Source organism: Esox lucius, chromosome 3 (assembly GCF_011004845.1).
Source record: "Esox lucius isolate fEsoLuc1 chromosome 3, fEsoLuc1.pri, whole genome shotgun sequence".
In the NCBI taxonomy this organism is placed as follows: Eukaryota; Metazoa; Chordata; class Actinopteri; order Esociformes; family Esocidae; genus Esox; species Esox lucius.
The window spans coordinates 19,142,519-19,155,958 of NC_047571.1; the positions used below are offsets into that span (position 1 = coordinate 19,142,519).

At 43.3% G+C, this 13,440-nt stretch overlaps 2 protein-coding genes and 1 long non-coding RNA gene across 5 annotated transcripts; 2 read left to right on the forward strand and 1 right to left on the reverse strand.

Annotated features, from left to right (window-relative positions):
• The first annotated feature begins 6 nt into the window (after window positions 1-6).
• On the forward strand, window positions 7-6,900 carry parp2 (poly (ADP-ribose) polymerase 2). Its single transcript, XM_010889621.3, has 17 exons — window positions 7-212; window positions 1,391-1,600; window positions 1,704-1,865; window positions 2,058-2,128; window positions 2,364-2,414; window positions 2,505-2,601; window positions 2,736-2,811; window positions 3,018-3,114; window positions 3,299-3,452; window positions 3,608-3,746; window positions 4,312-4,375; window positions 4,533-4,667; window positions 4,796-4,923; window positions 5,542-5,641; window positions 5,720-5,818; window positions 5,927-6,051; window positions 6,257-6,900. Exons 1-17 carry the CDS (start codon window positions 143-145, stop codon window positions 6,414-6,416), a joined length of 1,938 nt encoding a protein of 645 aa, XP_010887923.2. The 5' UTR covers window positions 7-142; the 3' UTR covers window positions 6,417-6,900.
• A 66-nt stretch (window positions 6,901-6,966) lies between these two features.
• Window positions 6,967-12,949, reverse strand: si:ch211-284o19.8 (protein lifeguard 1). 3 transcript variants are annotated; one of them, XM_010889650.4, is made up of 8 exons: window positions 12,760-12,949; window positions 12,227-12,252; window positions 10,986-11,245; window positions 10,671-10,744; window positions 10,373-10,573; window positions 7,696-7,824; window positions 7,267-7,410; window positions 6,967-7,137 (listed from the first exon to the last, which is right to left on the reverse strand). In XM_010889650.4, exons 3-8 carry the CDS (start codon window positions 11,197-11,199, stop codon window positions 6,988-6,990), a joined length of 912 nt encoding a protein of 303 aa, XP_010887952.2. In that variant the 5' UTR covers window positions 11,200-11,245; window positions 12,227-12,252; window positions 12,760-12,949; the 3' UTR covers window positions 6,967-6,987. The 3 variants fall into 3 exon arrangements, with proteins under 3 accessions (XP_010887952.2, XP_019901066.2, XP_019901065.2); XM_020045507.2 differs by lacking the exon at window positions 12,227-12,252; XM_020045506.2 differs by lacking the exon at window positions 12,227-12,252 and having other exon boundaries at window positions 10,986-11,217; window positions 12,760-12,946.
• Window positions 9,261-10,244, forward strand: LOC117594253. Its single transcript, XR_004575608.1, has 3 exons — window positions 9,261-9,507; window positions 9,611-9,622; window positions 9,732-10,244. It is a non-coding gene; the product is annotated as an uncharacterized LOC117594253 (long non-coding RNA).
• Window positions 12,950-13,440: the final 491 nt, after the last annotated feature.

Sequence of the window (13,440 nt, forward strand, 5' to 3'; positions counted from 1 at the left end):
TTTCTGACTAAACCCATCGATTCATTAGTTAGCGCGTAGCTGTGTAAACGAAATTCCCGCGCGGAGCATCTCCGTGTTGTCCATTTTCTCAGGCTCTAAATGCCTGTTCATCTGGCAAGTGACTCAAACACTGTATGAAAACATGAGACGCACAAGAAGCTCCGGGATGAAAGCTGCAGCTGCAGAAAACGGATTGACTCCGTCCAAGACAGGTTAGTGTATTAATGTGCTTGCTATGAAGCTAACTTTACCTAGCGACGTTGTTGTTAACGTCAGCTGGCTGGAACGATTTAGTTCAACTTAAAGCTTGTACTCTACTGATCTGACTGTACATCATTTTAATAAAGCGCAAGCTGTGTTACCCCTTTTTTAACTTCTTGTATCAGAGGAATATGATGTATTTGCTAACCTAACTACTGATCGTGACAAAGCCAGTTGACATTTATTCTACTTTTAAGAAACTTGAAAATAACGGGCTTCACTCAAGTTTGTTCTAACATCCTTGATAACACTAGAAATCATGTAGTCTGCGCCAATTAGAGTGGGTTGACCGCAATAAATCATTGTATTTTAGCACCAAAAGAATATCCAATATTTAGACAGGACTGTCATGTGTAAATGCGACCGTATTATTTTGGTGCTGAAAAGGAATGACCAAGATCGAATCAAACTACGCGGTAGTCTGATGTTCTTCAAATGTTGCAGAATTTGCAGACCATCACAGTTTACAAGAAGATACACAGCTGTGAACTGCCCAGCCATGCAAGGCTACCAGACATGATAAATGACTTATTCAGCGCTCACTTCTAGGCAAGTAACCTTGCTTGAGAGCTGCTGTTCACCACAACTATGTGATCTTACTCAGTTGTTTAAGACATTTAAACAGGTAAACATTTGCAACGCTACGGGCCAGGCAGAATACCAGGTCGCATACACTCATACATTTGCAGTTGTCATCTTCAGCTTTTCACTGACCCAATCTGTAATGCCAACAGAATGCAAAACCACCTGCCTAAATTACTATCATCCAGCATCACTCACATCTGTAGTCATGAAATACTTGTCATGGCTCACAATACCATCATTCCAGGCACTCAGGAATTACTTCATTTTGCATACCAAGAAACAGATGACAATCTGGATTGTACTCCACACTGCCCTCTCCCACTTGCACAAGAAGAGTATCTGTATGAGTGAACAGCTCCTCATGCAAATGTGTCCTGAAAGCCTGCCCCAGTTGGTTAGGGTAGTCAACCACACCCTGCCAACAACACACCACGCTCAACCTGAACACTGGTGCCCCTCAGGGTTGTGTGCTTAGTACTTCCTGTACGTTAGCCTGGTCTGGAATTGATGACGACTTTGCTAATAGTAGCTCTCTTCTCCTCAGTGTGGCAATGGGAGGCAGAGGAAGGTCAATGGGAGCCTTACCCGGCCTTAGCATGTGCTCAGCTGGACTCTGCAGTCAGCTCTGGAGAAGCCTCTGTTTCACTGATGTTAGGCTCTGGGGTTCAGTATGAAGTAGACTTGAAGAAAATGGTCCAGATCAACACACTTACCAAGTACAAGAGGAAAGTACGCTCTCTCACACTGAAACCAGGTCTGTGTTCAATGTTTCACATTGTGTGTGTGTGTGTGTGTGTCTGAGTGTCTGTGTCTGTGTGTGATTCCTATAACAAACCAACCCTTCTATCTCCCCGCAGAGACTTTAAATGAAGGCGATATGATAGGTTTAACAAAGCCAGATCAAGTCCAGATCAAAGAGGAGGAAGTGGAGGAGCAGCCAATCGCCAAGAAGAAGCGTGGTGAGGGGAAGAGCCAGAAGAAGAGTAAAGCAGTAGCCATGGAAGAGACGGAGAGTAAAGGTTCCAACGTTTCCTTCAATTTTGATCATTTAAACATTTTCTTTTTAGTTATTGTCTGATACATTTAATTCAGTGATCTAAGGGACTGTAGATTACTGTTACTGTTGGCTTCCTGGATTATGTTCAGGTGCTCTCTTTGTAATTGTGATTTAATTTCAGACAGATTGTTGATGTGCTTTTACTGTTGAGCAGAGATTGTGAAGACTATGGTCATGAAAGGAAAGGCTCCTGTTGATTCAGAATGCAAAGGCAAAGTGGGAAAGGTATAGTATTACCAATAATTTAGAACCGTTGCCTTATGCAGCTCCCCCTTCCTGTGGTTTTGTCTCCAACACATCTGTTTTGGGAGTTTTGGTCACAGTTCTCAACGTGGGGTTTCAATTTGAGAGTGTTTGGTCACTTGAGCTCTAACAGTATATGCTGTTCACACACATTTCTTGATTTCAATTTTTTTTATATTCCTTCCAATCTCACATTTGTTCATTCTCTTTTGCTTAGGCCCATGTTTACTGTGAAGGAAGTGACATATATGATGTCATGTTAAACCAGGTAAAGACATAACATAGTTACAACACAAACAAGTCCTGCATGTGTATTAGCAAAGTTATTTCTGAATGTGATATACTTGTTGTTTCTCAGACAAATCTTCAGTTCAACAACAACAAGTATTACCTGATACAGCTCTTGCAGGATGACAATGCGAAGGTCTACAGTGTGTGGTGTAGATGGGGACGAGGTGTGTTCATGTCTGTGTTATCCAAAATGTTTCATCATATCTTAGAAAGTAAAACTGTAAAATACGAGTCTTTGCTGGGATAAGGTTGGGAACCCCTACTCGTAACACATTGTCTCCTCTCTCCTTTCCTTCAGTTGGCAAGGTTGGACAGAATAGTCTAGTTGTCTGTGGTGGAGATCTCCTTAAAGCCAAAGATCTCTTCAAGAAAAAGTAAGTGGGCCTTAGATGTATTTTAAATCATGAATGTTGTGACACATTTTTAACAAGTCTACATTTTATGCTGACATTTTGCGAAGCATTAAGAGCAAATAATTTCTCTATGATCACCATGAGGTGATTCCTAGAACAGAAACCATGTTGGGAGAAACTAAGTTGTTTGGCCACATAGATCTTATTTAAACTGTGTTTTGTTGTAGGTTTCTGGACAAGACCAAAAATGAGTGGGGGGACCGGGCAAACTTTGTGAAAGTGGCAGGAAAATATGACATGGTGTTTATGGATTATAGTGCCCAGGTAAGTAATAATCTGTGATGTTTCTTAAATGTTTTAACACTCAATAATTGACATATCTCCCTCTGCATTCATTCACCCTCCTTATCCCATCTTCTCTCACATCCCTCTGATCGGATTGACACTGATCCACTCATCTACATCTTCAGACAGGTGGATGTGCCAAACCACTGTTTGTCTTTTGCAGGAAACGGCCCAGCCCGAGGTAGAGGCTCTGTCTCTTAAAAAGCCCTCCAAGCTAGATGTGAAGGTCCAGTCCCTCCTTGAGTTAATCTGTGACATCAAGGCCATGGAGGAATGTGTGCTGGAGATGAAGTTTGACACCCGCAAAGCTCCTCTTGGTGAGTATGTGTATAATTGACAAATGAAGTGACACTGTCCAGGGCTCAAACCTGTATTCCCCTTTGCACTGTTTCCCTCCTACTGTCTAAATAGAAGCCCAACCATCTTTAATGTACTACAATATGTTTTACATTGCGGTTGTTCTTGGTTTTAGGTAAGCTCACAACCGAACAGATTGGTGCAGGTTACTCTGCCCTGAAGAAGATTGAGGAGTGTGTGAAGAGGAAAGGAAGCAGTCGAGAGTTGTTGGAAGCATGCAACCTGTTCTACACACGTATTCCTCATGACTTTGGGTCGGTATTGAATGTTCAGTACATACCGTCACTAAGTCTGCCCTGCCCTTGGTTCAGTAATGAATGTTCAGTACATACCGTCACTAAGCCTGCCCTGCCCTTGGTTCAGTAATGAATGTTCAGTACATACCGTCACTAAGTCTGCCCTGCTCTTGCACAGACTCCCCATTTTGTTGCCTTTACATTTTGTAAAGGGATTGCATTGAATTTCTCTCCCCACCCCACAGGTCTACACAACCATCACAAAATGTTCAATGTAAAAGAAACCTATTTAAAATGAGGCTAGTTTGGTTGTGTTCACTCGCCCTTCTTATACTTGGTAGACGCCACTTTGAGATGTAAATAATTTCCAGTAATATTCTACTTAAAACGTCAACGTAAAATATAATTATATTTTTAAATGATAATAGACATTAGATTTGGCTTTAAAAAAGTTGTGTAGATCGTTATGGATAAATAAAAACAATGGAATACATTTGAAGCCTCCTAATGTGAACGCTATGCAGGCTGTGTCCACTGTCATTTAAATTTTTTATGATGCTCCAACCATGTCATTTCTTCCCAGATTGCGAACTCCCCCAATAATCCGCTCAGAAGAGGAGCTGAAGGAAAAAATCGCTTTATTAGAAGTAAGCATTAATTAAGTTTGAATAATACATGTTCACCTACCTGCAGTGCTGGCAAGTCTAGACTGGAAAACCTCATTGAAATGGCGTACAGATGGACTCGGTGCTAGAAGGTGAGACATCTCTCCGTTGTAGTTTGTTTGACGCAGTCTTTCTCCAGGCACTAAGTGACATCCAGATAGCAGTGAAGATGGTCCAGTCCAGTGCCTTCGGTGATGAGCATCCTCTGGACAGACAGTACCATTCCCTCCAGTGCCAGCTCCAGCCACTGTCCACTGGTAGCCAGGAGTATCAGGTGGGCGTCTGGGCTGTGGTCCACTCTGTGCATTTATTCTGTGTGCCTTGTGGTCCAGAGCTGCGTTAGCAGCTTAATGCCATATCACCGTTTCCTTTCCACCTGATTAACTGTCTGGTTTTCTAAAGGTGATCGAGAGATATCTCCAGTCCACTCATGCTCCTACTCACAGTGACTACACAATGACAGTTCTGGACATCTTCACTGTGGACAGGGAGGGGGAGAAGAACAACTTCCTATCACAACTACATAACAGGTACCAAATGCTTTATTGGATTTTTTAAAATATTTACATGCAACAAATATTATTGTATGAAAAATTACCAATGAGAGGTGTGATGGAAAGAGGGACTGTCTGTAGGATAAGAATTTGCGTTATCTAGTTTATCTAGTTCATCTTAGCCGTAGGTGTTGTTGGGACTAGGCATCATCTATGTGTATGTAAATACATTGACCATTGGTTCGTTCATGCCCTCTTCCTCCCTTGTAACTACTTCCCAGGTCATTGCTGTAAATTAGTGTGTTCTCTGTCAACTTACCTGACAAAATAAAGGTATATTTTGCTACTGTTTGACCAGTAGCAAAGTATGAATACTGAAGTATCTTAAAACAAGAGCTGCTTTTATTCAATAACAATTGTTTTAAGTTTGTCCCAATCAATTATTCTTTTTTATAGCCCTGTATACATCAGCAGTTGTCACAAAGTGCTTATAGAAATACAAGAACAGTTGAAGCACAGTGGCTGAGAAAAACTCCCTATTAGGGTTGGAACCTGGGAAGAAACGGCGTGGTGATGGTGGTGGAAGTGCCCGGCTTGACCTTTTAACCGGTAATAAGGACTCGTCCGTGACTGCATTGTGACTGTGTCCCTCAGGACGCTGCTGTGGCACGGCTCTCGTCTGTCCAACTGGGTTGGGATCCTCAGCCAGGGCCTCCGAGTGGCCCCGCCAGAGGCCCCCGTCACGGGATACATGGTATGACCGCGAAGAGACAGACTGAATTGGTTTGGTGTATCCCAGTGGTCGGCCTGTGACTTCCTTCTTTCTCTCTAGTTTGGGAAAGGTATTTACTTTGCTGACATGTCATCAAAAAGTGCCAACTACTGTTTTGCCAATCAAAGACACAACGTTGGACTGCTTGTGCTTAGTGAGGTGAGAGAGATTTTAATTCAGGTTCATCTACTGTAAAATGGGAGGTATGTGGTGTTGTGATAATGACTGGACCTCCCGGAAATGAATCAAGCACCTTGTTTTTCACAGGTTGCCCTGGGTGACAGTAACGAGCTGTTCGCGGCCGACTACGAGGCTGCCAGTCTACCTCCAGGCAAACAGAGCACCAAGGGCCTCGGACAGATGAGCCCGGACCCCAGGAACAGTGTCATGCTGTGAGTTTCCCCTCTGCCTCTCTGGTTGATTTACTCCCACACAGATGAATTAGAACCAAACAGTAACATTTCTTTGTCGTTTTACTTAAGTCGTTTTACTTAACTTTGGTTTTCCGACCCATACACTGTGAATGACATGCTTGAAACTTGCGTCGTTCATTCATGATCGCTGTCTCTGTTTCTCTCCTTGCTGTGGTTCTGTCAGGGATGGAGCAACTGTCCCCATGGGCCCAGGAATGAGAACAGGGGTGGGAGCGGAGGGGGGATACTCCCTCCTCTACAATGAGTTCATTGTCTATAACCCAGCCCAGACTCGTATGAAGTATTTACTAAAGGTTCAGTTTAACTACTCCTCACTGTGGTGAGATGTCAATATGCTCAAAAAACATGTATAGTATAAAGACAGTAACAGGTTGACTGAACTCTGGGTAGAGCTGTGGTTATGAACGAGGGTTTCTCTCAGAGGAATCTGGGTGAAGGTTTTGAACTGCTTATGCTTGTTTATGAGGTGATCCCTAGGGACTTAATGGCTTTTATTGTATGACTCAACACTGTTTTTTTAAAAGCCTTTATATGGTATGGTCTCCATAGGAGAGAGACCATTCATGGGAGTTAAAGACAAGTTGCATTCCAGGACCGTTGCACAGTGTGGTGTGTGTTTGAAGCCATACAGCACGTTGTGGAGAGAAATAAAGGAAGGTTGTTTTTAAGGTTTTGCCACTATTTAGGACACAATGGATTTTGATAACAAAAGTACAGTCTAATTCTGTATAAACCGGACCTACCACTCCACTAGTATGTATTTCCTGGGGTTTCAATGCAATAAGAAATAAAGACATTCATTATGAACATTTTCAGGAGTTTCGTTTGTTCGGGGTGCTACTCTCTGTAGCTAGCGTACAGTGTGAGTCATTGTAGGTTTCTGCCAGGTGATGTTTATTTGCTAGAGCCTCCCATTAGGATGAGCAGGTAGAGGAAGATGTTCATGATGTCCAAGTAGAGGATCAGGGCAGCAAACACATATTCCTCTGGATCCAGGGCGTACTTCTGTCTTCCCATCACCAGCTGGCAGTCAATGGCTAGGAACTGAGGGAGGGGGCACAGGGAAAGGAGGAAAGGCTTTAGGCTGCAATGTATTCAAGTATTCATTCTGCTACAGTGTTATGTATGCATGGAAGAGCTATTATGAGAAGTATCATTGAATGAATTCTGTACCAGTGAGAACAACAGGGCTCCCAGCGTTCCGTAGACAATCTGCAGCACATTTGAGTAGTAGAAACAGCAAAAAAAGCTGAACGTAAGAAGGTCCATTGCCAACACCAGATATATGCCATTACAGACTGTAAAGTCCACTCGAGTCTGCATACAGGAGAGAGAAGAGTGAGTAACCTATTTCTGAAATACAAAGCAGTCCTGGGTACTTCCTGCAGATTGGATATATAGGAGTAAGCAAAATGTTATTGTTGTTATCATAAGCACATTGATAAAATTTGGCAATTGACATCAATTAGAATTGTGTTCCACCTGGAACCAGATATCGACCACCAACTAGAGGATATAAGATCAATCAAAGCCATGTTTCACCCTGGTCCTCAAGTAAAATAAAACCGATGTTTTCAGTGATTTGAAGAGACTAAGTCTGACCTGGAAGGAGAAGATGATGATGGCAAACGAGATGACCACCGTTGATCCCATTGCGATGACTACAGAATCAGTGTTATGGAATGAGGCCACAGTACCAACCATGTAGGAGAGGCTGAGAGTAACCACTGACTAGAGGCAGGAAAAACAACACAACACTGTTAAAATACCACTGACTGGCGGTAGGACAAACAACACAACACTGTTAAAATACCACTGACTGGAGGCAGGACAAACAACACAACATTGTTAAAATACCACTGACTGGAAGCAGGACAAACAACACAACACTGTTAAAATACCACTGACAAGAGGCAGGAAAAACACAACACTTAAAATACTGTGTCATTCTCTTGTCCCGCAAGCTGTGAGGGGTGTGTTCGTGTGTGTGTCTGACCCTGTAATTCTCTGGTCCAGCTAGCTGTGTGTGTGTCTGACCCTGTCATTCTCTGGTCCAGCTAGCTGTGTGTGTGTCTGATCCTGTCATTCACTGGTCCAGCTAGTTGTGTGTGTGTGTGTGTCTGATCCTGTCATTCACTGGTCCAGCTGTGTGTGTGCGTGTGTGTGTGACCCTGTCATTCTCTGGTCCAGCTAGTTGTGTGTGTGTGTCTGATCCTGTCATTCACTGGTCCAGCTAGTTGTGTGTGTGTCTGATCCTGTCATTCTCTGGTCCAGCTTGTTGTGTGTGTGTCTGACCCTGTCATTCTCTGGTCCAGCTGTGTGTGTGTGTGACCCTGTCATTCTCTGGTCCAGCTTGTTGTGTGTGTGTCTGATCCTTTCATTCTCTGGTCCAGCTAGTTGTGTGTGTGTCTGATCCTGTCATTCACTGGTCCAGCTGTGTGTGTGTGTCTGATCCTGTCATTCCCTGGTCCAGCTAGTTGTGTGTGTGTCTGATCCTGTCATTCCCTGGTCCAGCTAGTTGTGTGTGTGTGTCTGATCCTGTCATTCCCTGGTCCAGCTGTGTGTGTGTGTGTGACCCTGTCATTCTCTGGTCCAGCTAGTTGTGTGTGTGTGTCTGATCCTGTCATTCCCTGGTCCAGCTAGTTGTGTGTGTGTCTGATCCTGTCATTCCCTGGTCCAGCTAGTTGTGTGTGTGTCTGATCCTGTCATTCACTGGTCCAGCTAGTTGTGTGTGTGTCTGATCCTGTCATTCTCTGGTCCAGCTTGTTGTGTGTGTGTCTGATCCTTTCATTCTCTGGTCCAGCTGTGTGTGTGTGTCTGATCCTGTCATTCACTGGTCCAGCTAGTTGTGTGTGTGTCTGATCCTGTCATTCACTGGTCCAGCTAGTTGTGTGTGTGTCTGATCCTGTCATTCACTGGTCCAGCTAGTTGTGTGTGTGTCTGATCCTGTCATTCTCTGGTCCAGCTAGTTGTGTGTGTGTTTGATCCTGTCATTCACTAGTCCAGCTGTGTGTGTGTGTCTGATCCTTTCATTCTCTGGTCCAGCTAGTTGTGTGTGTCTGATCCTTTCATTCTCTGGTCCAGCTAGTTGTGTGTGTGTGTCTGATCCTTTCATTCTCTGGTCCAGCTGTGTGTGTGTGTGTGTGTGTGTGTGTGTGTGTGTGTGTGTGTGTGTGTGTGTGTGTGTGTGTGTGTGTGTGTGTGTGTGTGTGTGTGTGTGTGTGTGTGCCCCTGTCATTCTCTGGTCCAGCTAGCTGTGTGTGTCTGACCCTGTCATTCTCTGGTCCAGCTAGCTGTGTGTGTCTGACCCTGTCATTCTCTGGTCCAGCTAGCTGTGTGTGTCTGACCCTGTCATTCTCTGGTCCAGCTGTGTGTGTCTGACCCTGTCATTCTCTGGTCCAGCTGTGTGTGTGTGTGACACTGTCATTCTCTGGTCCAGCTAGTTGTGTGTGTGTCTGATCCTGTCATTCTCTGGTCCAGCTGTGTGTGTGTCTGATCCTGTCATTCTCTGGTCCAGGTGTGTGTGTGTGTCTGATCCTTTCATTCTCTGGTCCAGCTAGTTGTGTGTGTCTGATCCTTTCATTATCTGGTCCAGCTAGTTGTGTGTGTGTGTCTGATCCTTTCATTCTCTGGTCCAGCTGTGTGTGTGTGTGTGTGCCCCTGTCATTCTCTGGTCCAGCTAGCTGTGTGTGTCTGACCCTGTCATTCTCTGGTCCAGCTAGTTGTGTGTGTGTCTGATCCTGTCATTCTCTGGTCCAGCTGTGTGTGTGTCTGATCCTGTCATTTTCTGGTCCAGGTGTGTGTGTGTGTGTCTGATCCTGTCATTCACTGGTGCAGCTAGTTGTGTGTGTCTGATCCTGTCATTCTCTGGTCCAGCTAGTTGTGTGTGTCTGATCCTGTCATTCTCTGGTCCAGCTAGTTGTGTGTGTCTGACCCTGTCATTCTCTGGTCCAGCTGCGTGTGTGTCTGACCCTGTCATTCTCTGGTCCAGCTAGTTGTGTGTGTGTCTGATCCTGTCATTCACTGGTCCAGCTGAGTGTGTGTGTCTGATCCTTTCATTCTCTGGTCCAGCTAGTTGTGTGTGTGTCTGATCCTTTCATTCTCTGGTCCAGCTGTGTGTGTGTGTGTGTGTGTGTGTGTGTGCGCCCCTGTCATTCTCTGGTCCAGCTGTGTGTGTGTGTGTGTCTGACCATGTCATTCTCTGGTCCAGCTGTGTGTGTGTGTGTGTGTGTGTGTGTGAGACACTGTCATTCTCTGGTCCAGAGTGTGTCTGACCCACCAGTGCCACCAGGTTCCAGGGATGTTTCCTGCTTAAGGAGCTGCAGAAAATGAGGCACATGGCCACCACAACAAACAAGATGTAGGAGCTGAGGTAGACCCAGATGTTTTTCTGCACCGCCTTCCGCACCACATTGGAGAACGTGAACACACACACAATGCTGAAGGTCACCACCAACTGCAAGGTCACAACGCTGAACACCTGCACGTGTAGAAGGGTTACCGTTAGCGATGCATGGGGCAGGGATGTTCACCATGACCCGTATGGTCAAATACCAAAACTCACAGTCAGTACAGACCTTTCTGATGAACGCCTTCCTTATTGTAACGTCATCGAAAGAGGACATCAACAGAGCGGAGTTTGTCACTGTGACTGGTGGACAGAACAACAGTCCCATGTTATTGAACACAACACTGGAATACTGTATTGACCGAACTGCAGACTTCTCACCGGTCAAATAACAACCAGGAAATCCAGCGGAAGTCAATTATTCAGGCCAAAATGAAAATATTAAAATGTTGTAATGCTCGTAATGAGTACTTGGCAGAAATATGAGGGAAGACATGAGGGATTCCCATCTTTCTGTCTGTTGTAGGAGTGGACAGGTACATACCTGGTTCTCCAACAGAGTTAAACTCTTCAGGTGGGATGGGCGCGACCACTCCCCCTTCCTCAGGAGGGTAGATGGCTGGCGCTTCGGAGTAGGGAGGTGGCTTGAATGGTGGAGAGGTGTCAGTTTGAACCTCCCCCTTGGGGTTAAAGGGTGGCAGGTTAAAGCGTGGAGCATCCTGAGCCTCTGTGTTCACATGGGTTTGGTTATCTGTCATTCTGGCAGAGAGTGCGGTCTGAAAAGGAGTAGGTTGGGATAAAATGCTTGGAGAGGAGAACAGAGAGAATTTGGGTTATACCACAGTCATTGAGAAATTGGTGTGAACACATTTGAGAGACATGAATTTAGAAAGGAAACGTGTTGCAGACATTTCCTCAAAGTGTTTCAACAGTAGGAAAAACCTTTATTGAATAAACCTGCACAAATGCATAAGAGCAGCCCCCCTCCTCCCAATGTCAGAAACCGGGAAATTGGTCCCCCCCAATAATACAAACAAGATAAAATATGTCTCCCTGAAATTCTCTCACTAATATGCCCCTGGACCTATATATGAAATATAACAGCGATTTCTTTGAATTTGAATGCAACAGAAATATTCCTGCATTTCTGACCAATCCAACATACCGATTATTGTCACTAAATAATCTGTAAATAATTTTAAAATACCACTGACACGTGTTGTTTTGACAAGGTTTGGTTCATTAGGTATAATCCATAGCTACTGCACAAGCAATTAATCTTCCAGGGGTCCTCAGAAAACATACAAGTACATTGACTAGAGTTAAAGTTATTAACAAGAATATTTTAGTCACATATTACCTGGATTGTATGTTGGCAAGACACAAAGTGGCAACATTATTTACTATTATTTATTATTTACTTCATATACACTTTTTTATACAGCTAACATTTTCAGAAAAAGGTCAAAGATACTGTTTGGGCTAGGCCATTTCATGCACAATTCCAGTTGAGGTTTTATTTTGAACCAAATACAACACTTTTAGGACATATTGGTGTTTCTGTTATTATTTCTAGTGCATTCAAATAAAAATGTTATGCAGTACAACAGCAGTATGTTGCAAATACTGCATTCAAAATAACACAAACAATTGCATTTAACCCACTTAGAGCTCTTTTATTAGACTACACAGTAGATTGCTATATAGGAAAATTCTAATCATTGTTGCTCACCCTTTTTGACATTAACTTGTGATTAAGTTGTAGTGTCAAAAAGATCCACTTACTGGCTGTAGGTGCTGAAATGTATAGTCTGGAATCAACACATACAAACCACTGTTCTCAGTAACAGGTATCAGACTACAAATGCAAAATGCCAACTTTCCAACAACTGCAAAACTAACTCCAGAAAAGCATATGTAAAATAAAATAAAATGTACATTCCTAGATTTCATTAAGTGTTAGCATCATCCAAATCCTCATTAGACAGATCTTATGTTGTCCAAACTGGCATGTCATCCACATCAAGACAAGATCTTCAACCACAAAGTGTTGTCCTTTACTCCAGGCGTAAGTGATATACACTAAACTAAAATATTCACACAACGTACAATCATTACCAAGATTGTAGTTGATATAAGCAAAGAAGAAATGCTCACAAACAAGTTAACACATTTTGACAAAGAATTTTGGAGAAATAAGCTTTTTTTGTGCAGATTGAAAATTTCTGGGATATTTTAAGCTCATAAAACACAAGACTATGTTTGCATTTATATTTTTGTTATTTTAGACCAACAGGACATTACTAACAAGCACTTACCCAATTTTCACTCTGATGATGAACTTCAATGAGTCTGTAAACAGCTGACACTGTGCTGCTCCACTGACACACAGGAATTCTACCTTCACCTTCAGCTGACACTAAACTAGGTTTTTCAGCCAACTAATGTCGCTAAGTGGCGGTTAACAGAGGAACTAGTAGGTAGGCCGTACCCACAAAAACCTTCAGACCTGCATGAGAACGAAGGAAATGAAAAACCGCAACATTTCTTCACTGTCCTTTTTCACAAATGTGGAAAGGCATGTGCATTTTGATTTGTATTCATTTTGAGTGAATGTGTACTAAAAAGGCCTAACATTAACAGGAAATGAGAGTGTGCTCACATACGATTAAGTAACTATCTTTGGTAAATCTAGTGAGGAATATACAAAATTTTGAAACTGAACCTTGAAATATCACAGAGGAAAAACCAAGCTTGGTGGATGTTAGAGACCTTGCGCTCCACCACCTTCCGTTTGAGGATGCCCCACAGATGCTCAATAGGGTTTAGGTCTGGAGACACTCACACCTTACACTGTAGCAAAGTGTCATTTCTTCAGTGTTGTCACATGAAAATATATACTCAAATATTTACAAAAATGTGAGATACTGTAAGTCTTGGCATTCATTGTTGTCATTGAATTTTCTCATCCCATAACGTTTAACCAAAAGTGAAAGTAA

What these genes read in the sequence shown, in the direction of transcription:
- si:ch211-284o19.8 (XM_020045507.2), bottom strand. Translation starts at nt 11,199, where the DNA reads ATGACAGATAACCAAACCCATGTGAACACAGAGGCTCAGGATGCTCCA. An exon ending in TCATCATCTTCTCCTTCCAG is followed by an intron (nt 7,411 to 7,695) that starts GTCAGACTTAGT and finishes TCCTGTATGCAG; the next exon opens with ACTCGAGTGGACTTTACAGT. An exon ending in GAGCCCTGTTGTTCTCACTG is followed by an intron (nt 7,138 to 7,266) that starts GTACAGAATTCA and finishes CCCCTCCCTCAG; the next exon opens with TTCCTAGCCATTGACTGCCA.
- parp2 (XM_010889621.3), top strand. Translation starts at nt 143, where the DNA reads ATGAGACGCACAAGAAGCTCCGGGATGAAAGCTGCAGCTGCAGAAAAC. An exon ending in CGTATTCCTCATGACTTTGG is followed by an intron (nt 3,747 to 4,311) that starts GTCGGTATTGAA and finishes ATTTCTTCCCAG; the next exon opens with ATTGCGAACTCCCCCAATAA. An exon ending in AAAAAATCGCTTTATTAGAA is followed by an intron (nt 4,376 to 4,532) that starts GTAAGCATTAAT and finishes GTCTTTCTCCAG; the next exon opens with GCACTAAGTGACATCCAGAT.